The following is a 7,389-nucleotide window of genomic DNA, read 5'->3' as shown; positions in this document are numbered from 1 at the left end:
AGTGAGAGTACTTAAAAGTCAAACGTGAAACGTCCACACCGAACCGTCCAGAAAAAAAAGATGCATTGAATCGTTGATCTAAGGCAACAACAGCGCCTTCAGGCTAGTACGGCCTGAGTCGCCTGACTAAGGGCGACCGATCACCACCCACAAGCAGGAAAATTACGGATGTATGTGATGATGAAACAGTGTATCAGAGTAACGGGCATGCAACATACAACTTTTGTACAAACTATGTGTCAGTCCAAACTAGAATAAAACATCAGTACGAGAAGAGGGACGTAAGCTAGACCGCTTTTACCAGATGCTCTCGACATGTGATCGTAACACGCTGCCGACATATTTTGCATCAGCTTGTTTGTGCCAGGGTTAAACTTCAGGGAGCGCTTCCATTGCGTGGAGGTCATTGGACCATTAGCGTCACTGGTGGATGAATGTCGCGCGCGGGAAACCCCTTCTCGGATGTTGTCAAGACGTTTTTGGAACCAATCTTCGCAACGCGCGGACCAAAAACCAAGGTTCAGGCCCGATGCATCCCAAGCGTTGGGCCTAGGCCACCAGGAGACTACGTCCGTGCTCTGAGCTAGAAAGCATTAGTATTAGTACTACTGAGATTCCGGATAACGGGAAGCTCACGCTTCTCAATATAATAAGTTCCGCAAATGAAATCGATTTCTTGATCCGACAGCCCATCGTCATAGTAAGTCTGGCCATTCCAAAACAACAGGTGGCCAAATGGAACGGCCTCAGTCGAAATACCATCAAGAACAGAAGGAAGATGGTCGAAACCGAGGCTGTGCAAAGCCAACCGCCACACGAGTCCTCCATGCAGGAAAGCAGCCCTTGCTCGAGGCCGATTCATGAACTCGTGGCGTAGTTGCTCGTATACAGCATAATCAGCGTACACAGCTCGGAAGGGGGGTGCTCGATGACCCAACGTGTATGTCCGAAGTTCAGTAAGGGGGCGACGCAAGGTGGGGGCGACGGCCATCCGCTGGAGAGTCTTGAATGACATGCCTCTTTTAAGGAGAGCCAATGCGATCTCCCTCATATCTGACCCCCAGTTACGTCGCAGGCACATGACAGCAGTAATGGGGTCGGGGACAGCCAGTGTCCACACGACAAGAGTTGGGGACTGGCGGGGTTCGATTATGTAAAACCTGCGTTGTGATAAATCTGCGTAAGAAACCCGGATATGAGCATGCACGATTGGTAAAGATGGGTGTGGCCCCAAATCCCAGACATCAGGCGGGATTGTGTCCAACTCAGTGTCCTTCAAGTTCACTAGATACGAGATGTAGTACGTGATACTGTTGCGTTGTGGCTCTGCGATCATGCCGGTTTCTGTTGTTGAATCACCAAGGAGCTTGCGCACATGATCCCATGTCATCTTCTTAATCCACGCTTCGAGTCGTATGGACCCATACAAGGGAGCAGACGTAGGTGCATTGAGTCGATATCCGAAATGGTGATGCAAGACAGGCACGAGTCCTTCAATGCCCGTGTGTCTTGATGAGAGTGAAACGTCTTGGCCGAAGTATCTGTATATATCATGCGAGAAACTGGAAGGGGCCGGAGGAGGGACATTTGAGGGGCCGCGGATAGGGAGTGGAGGCATGATGTCGTCGTCATCTTCTCGATCATCACCATCAGGCTCGCTATCTGGGTTGAGCGCGAGACACAAGTCCCACTGATTGGCGAAGGAATTGTAGATCCTTGTAAACCTGTTATAATTTCCCCAGACTCCCTCTATGTTAGCTTTAGTGACGGCCTTGCGCAACAAAAAGCCGTTATGCTCGTCTTGGGGTTCCCATTCAAACACCTTGACCTTGCTAGACCTCCCAGGAAGTTTCTGGCCCACCATCTCTATGCGATTCAGACGTGCAGACCTTTGAGAGGGCGTCTCCTTCTCCTCCTTCTCCTTGTGTTGTGCTGCCTGGCGGGCAAAGAACTGCTGCCAATCCTCGCCAGGTCTCTGCCCACTACCTGCCTCTGGTTTCGGAAAAAAGGAAGAGTCGGGCGGGGATTGAGTATCAGCATTGGATACAGGTTGCGGATCGTTTAATTGAAGACTTCCAGGATCATTCGCCTGGGCGGCCCACGGATCACCGTCGGTGAGAGAGCCCCACGGATTACCGTCAAACTGAGCACCCCATGGATTAGCATCAGACTGATCGCCCCACAAACTTTTCTCAGTTGCTACGGCTATAGCTTCTGCACAAGGTGCGTGATTTTTCCAGCGCTTTCCGACCACGCCATCAGGAGGCCAATACACCCAAGTTGGAACATTAAAGCGTTCAAACATGTGCACATCTGAGTCCCAGCCCAGACTGTGGGCGCTGTTGATAATCGTACCGGTGCGAGGTACAGCACTTGTAAAATCCCCGACGAATGTGCGGGAGAGCTCTACCACCCATGCAGGGGGTATAGAACACTGAGGGTCTTTAGTCAAGACAGAGGTCCATTTGGAGGGACTATTCGTCGGACTCTCTAGACGATGCATTATGAAGTATGTACATAGAGCCGCGATGCCTGAGAACACGATAAGTTGTTGTAACAGACGTGAAGGAGCCTCTGCATACCTAAGAACGCGTCGCGTGATCTCAGAGCAACCTTCTTCGCAAGCTTCGCATCCACGTGAGACCTCGTGTATCCGTAATCAGCCGGAGTTCGCGGAGGTTGACCGTACCAAGGGAAGGGCATGTTCTGCGCTAGGCACGTCTGGCACCAAAGTAACTTTTGCTCTAGGTTCTCCCATGCTCTTCTAACGTCTCCGCGTAAAGTGTAGCGACCGTCAGATGTAGGCTCTATGGGCAAGGAGTAGAAGGAGTGATTAAGGCAGCCGAATATTGCGCCATCGAAAACAGGATTTTCGGGGATGAGAGGAAACCATGGGCGCGTTTCGTACGCCCACTGAGTAGTTAATACGTCTTTGATGTTATCGGGGGAAGAATCAGATTCCAGGTAGGAGTTCCAGGGCCTAGGAATAGGAGGTATCAGGGCAGGAGGGGAGGATGCATTGAGCGATGTGAAAATTCGCCCTTCGTCGATGAAGATATGAACGTTGGGATTCATGAGGGATACGGCAGGTCGGGGCGACGAAGGAGATCGTTGTCTAGTGCAGCTGGCTCAGGCAGTGAGCAACAGTACAAACTGATACTCTAACCAATGAAACCAACAGCAAAAATGATGGGGTGAACGATGAGCTCGACAGTACAAACCATCGAGCTCGGAACAAAAGTAGTGGGTGACCGACGACTGCAGGAACATCTGGAAAATCAAATGATTAGAATTATGACATAAGCTGTTCGCAGGTCAAGTATACTCTGTGATTTCCAAATAATAGTAAGTACGTAAGTTATTTGGCATTGTTGGGCTCTTTGCCAAAGTTCCACTCGACGGGTCCCTCGTTATGCTCGCTTCCTTCCCTACGGCATGACTGTTTGTACGCCTTGAACGTACCATCACCGAAACTCCCCAACTCGGATAAGGGCTGATAAGGGCTGATAAGGGCTGACCAGGACGTGCAAGGTCGCAAAAGGTGCACCAGGCGTATCAGCGCGCGCAAGGTGTGGGGAACAACGTATAAGATCTGGTCGAGAAACTCAATTGTAGATAAGCTGACGAAGGTTGGGCAAGTAACTCGTGCCTTAGCATGGATTTTGAGCTTAGAAGCATTGATCTGCCCAAATTACTTATATGTTCTGATCTGGTGATAAATTCTGATAAGACCATTTCATTTCGGTATTGTAATACATGGTATGAGCAGACAGTAAAAGTACATCTAAGAGTGCTACATGCGCCAAGGCATAATAGTCCCACGACGGAAGAACGGATGACAGCGAGAAGAGCAAAACATGCAACGGCAAACGGCGACGTGGAGTGAGGCAGATGTGGTATGAGACAAGCACACTAGTAAGTGAGAAAATCAGCATCAACTACGAGACAAAATGAACAATCAGCACAGGTCGTTTTCTTCCCTTCTTTTTCTTTAGTGCGCTAGCGGATGCCGTAGTCTTGCGGCTGGCCTTTGGTCGAGCTTGTCGAGGCAATCTTCGAACTGGAGACTCAACTTCCTCCTCCGATAGTTCGGATTCTGTGAGCGGGCTTTCTGGTGGGACCACCTTCTGCTTTTTGCGGGGAAGTGGTGTGGATTCCTCCAATGGTGCTTTACGAACGGGACGCGCCTTAGGAACAGGACGTGGCTTAGGAGTGGGTGGACTCGGAGCAGGTGAGGGTGAGCCACAGCCATCATTCTGTGAAGTACCGCATTGCAAGAGTTTGAGACATGAAAGTCGCCCCTAGCGAGTGCAGATGAGGGGCCGGTGAGTATATGTTTCATTACCTTGAATAACGTGAGTTCCTGTCATGGATACGTGCAACCATCTTGATAGTGCCAGCCTCAAGCTTGGCTTTTTAGTTTATAGAAATACAAGCAATGACCTTCGGGCGTTGGGATTTATTGCCACTATTACAAAAGCAGACTTTTGTACACAAAGTTTGCCGTATCTCTGTCCTCATTTCCTCTCCCAAATAAGCACAGCGAATCTTCACGATTTCTCACACGCGACAGTGCTGTATACAGTTGACCATGCGCAAAAGGATCAGTTCTAAGATCCAGAACAGTTCGAGAGAGCGTCAGGCCTTAACAACCGTTGAAAGTAGTCGCATAAGCTAGTCTCAAAGGAAACTGCTTGCGATTTACTGAGTTGATAACATGAGTGATGTGACAGAAAAGTATCAAACAGCGAACATCATTGGCATATAGATGCAGAGTGTGAGTAGACGTGCCCTCATCAGTTACAGCAGAACCAATCATGGCGCGTGCGTGCATCAAATAGATACCATCTTCAGTCGAAGCAGTATTAGCTCCGAATCTGAACACAGCAACCGCTAAGTCACTGTCAGGGAGGGCAATGTAGCCGTCGTATTTCCAGTAATGTTTAGTGTCATATTGATATCTAGAAGCATTTTGAACGCCAACCAATCCGTGAAATGTACAGCTGGTCGCCATAGTGGTGGAAGATAAAAGAATGACACGCAATTCTGAAAGTCGCGATAGGGAGCGAGCGAGTTGAGGGTGGTTGAGACCCACCTGTGCACGCAATGCCTTGGTATCAGGGAAGGCAGGCGGCACCAGACCCTTTACATTCAACACCGCATAACGTGCAATGCTCCTGTTCAGATGAGCCGCATCTTCGGATCGCACGTCTGTCCAATCAAATATTGCATCTGTTTGATAATTAGTCAACTGAAAGGTGCATATATGCACACATACCTCATCAAGGACCTCCTGCAGTCCGACTTTAGCGACCACCTCTTACGAGTTCTCGAAGGTAAGGGGCACCTGTAATGATCTTCTTAAACGTCCAATCGTGAATCCGAACATGACTTTTGCTGGGCCAAAGACTCTGGGTAAGGACGAGGGCTCGGATGAAGTCATCAGTGCCTCTCAGCAGTACGAACTGCTGGGCGGTTGAGACTGGAGCGAGTCTTAGTCTGTGGGGTGGTGAAGTCCGATGGTCGAGGATGGATCGCGGTAGTCCCCTGAGAAGTGCTTCATTAACCCTATCTGGACGTACACCACTGTACATACAGTCATGCCGTGCGGATAAGGTGGAAGACCATCGGGGATGTCGATCCAGGGAGTAGCGAAGGACTCGGGACGTTCAAGGCGATGAAATCGGGAGGGAAAGGTGGGGACACGAGGGATGCTGTAAAAAAGTACTTCATTAAGCCTAGCTAGATGCACACAACCGTACAAACAGTCATACCGTGTGGAGAAGGGGGAAGACCATCGGAAACGTCGAACCCAGGGAGTAACGAGGGACTGGATGCGTTCAGGGCGGTGAAATCGGGAGAGAAAGGCAGGGACACGACCATACAAACAGTCATGCCATAGATTGAAGGCGGAAGGACGCCTATGACGACGAGCTCGGCAGCACAAACTGTCGAGTCCGAGAAGCGAAGGTAACCTATTGAAGCATATATAGTGATTAAGGAGTAAGACTTGGAAACTGGCGATGAAAGTGCACAGCAATAATAAATAACGTACGTAATATCTTCCCACGTCTTTCTCGCACTCAGATAGTTTATGTATATTCTATGTTTTGAATCTCCTAAGCTCAGGCAAGGCACTCGATTCTTAAATAAATATTTTATTTCAGAAAACGCAGGACACATAAGAGCAATCTATGTAAGATCAGGCAAGGAACAACAAGTAAGATAGCAAAATTTGGGAAAGGAGTCTCTAAGACTCGTTCGACCGAAGCAAGGAATGCAGACCCTGAAAACAAAGGAACAAGCATGAGCAGAGTTGGGTGGGAGGGACCCAACAGCTCACAAAGGGAACTCAGACCTGCGTCAAGTCAACAAAGGAAAAGGCACCACTGGACCAATACCATGCATCAGAAGCAATGCCACAGTACAAAAAAGGTCACTATACCTCAAATTTCCACAGAAGCCCAAACAATGGAGCTGCAGACTGAATGAGTGGAGTTCCGCCTAAATTTGGTAATCTCTGGGGGGTGGCATCTGGGCCAAGGGCAGAGCCAACCCCAAAGACGCTCCCAAAAGGACAGACGGCATATAGACCGAGGGAATTGGATGGTAGTGGTAGGGGTAGGAAAGACAGTGTGAATATCAATGTGAAACTCAATGGTAGTCGGGCTCCAACCCACAATGTGGGTGAGACGACCAGTGAAGGCTGGAGAAGGAAGTGGAGGGCCACACCCTGGTGCATTGAGGGAGCCATGTCGATAAATGGCAATGCGATCTCCAGCTCCAAAAAGGGAGGGAGAATGGTCATCACCAGGGATGGGACCATCAAAAATCCATGAGTCTACCAGAGGGAGTGATCGGCTACCATCTATGAATAGAGAGGCAGCTACACAGGTGGTGGATGAAGCAGCAGAAGAGACAGTGGATGCGGTTGCAGTGTCTACACTGCAGATGAGCTCGATAGGAAGATCGACGGAAAGGACGTGCATGTTGGAGAGAAAGAAAGTACTGCGCCCAAAGCATGATCAGGTCCATTAAATACGATTCAGAAGAAGGCCTAGACCAAGAAAGGTGCAACCGAATAGGCTCATTAAGTGCTAAAGTCAAAATTGGCCACCTAATGTGGGTCCAAACCCAAGCCATGAGGCCAGGACAACGTAAAGCCGGTCAGGGCCACGGATAAGAGTAATGAACATTGTGAGGGCCTGTGAAGATGGAGACCCAACATGTGATGGGATGCCCACTGGTGCACAAGGGTTGAGAAACCTGATCAACAGACATGGGGGAGTGGAGGGTGGGAGAATTGAAAGGGAATCGAGGATTCAAGAGAGTATTGAAAGGAAAATAGTTGATATGCGAATGTTTTCGCCAAGTATTGTGGTGGGGAAA

At 49.3% G+C, this 7,389-nt stretch overlaps 2 protein-coding genes across 2 annotated transcripts; both read right to left on the bottom strand.

Moving 5' to 3' along the window:
• Positions 1-232: 232 nt before the first annotated feature.
• On the bottom strand, positions 233-3,075 carry F5891DRAFT_1204181 (uncharacterized protein; the record flags this gene model as incomplete). The annotated part of the gene is made up of 4 exons (XM_041368980.1): positions 233-249; positions 302-583; positions 637-2,532; positions 2,583-3,075. 4 exons carry the CDS (start codon positions 3,073-3,075, stop codon positions 233-235), a joined length of 2,688 nt encoding a protein of 895 aa, XP_041216103.1.
• An 863-nt stretch (positions 3,076-3,938) lies between these two features.
• F5891DRAFT_1204180 (uncharacterized protein) lies at positions 3,939-6,989 on the bottom strand (the record flags this gene model as incomplete). Its single annotated transcript, XM_041368979.1, has 7 exons — positions 3,939-4,301; positions 4,754-5,251; positions 5,325-5,411; positions 5,467-5,547; positions 5,597-5,714; positions 5,753-5,975; positions 6,557-6,989. 7 exons carry the CDS (start codon positions 6,987-6,989, stop codon positions 3,939-3,941), a joined length of 1,803 nt encoding a protein of 600 aa, XP_041216102.1.
• Positions 6,990-7,389: the final 400 nt, after the last annotated feature.

The sequence above is a fragment of the Suillus fuscotomentosus genome (assembly GCF_016647785.1).
Source record: "Suillus fuscotomentosus strain FC203 chromosome Unknown F5891scaffold_643, whole genome shotgun sequence".
Classification (NCBI taxonomy): domain Eukaryota; kingdom Fungi; phylum Basidiomycota; class Agaricomycetes; order Boletales; family Suillaceae; genus Suillus; species Suillus fuscotomentosus.
This window is presented reverse-complemented; position numbering and strand designations above follow the sequence as displayed.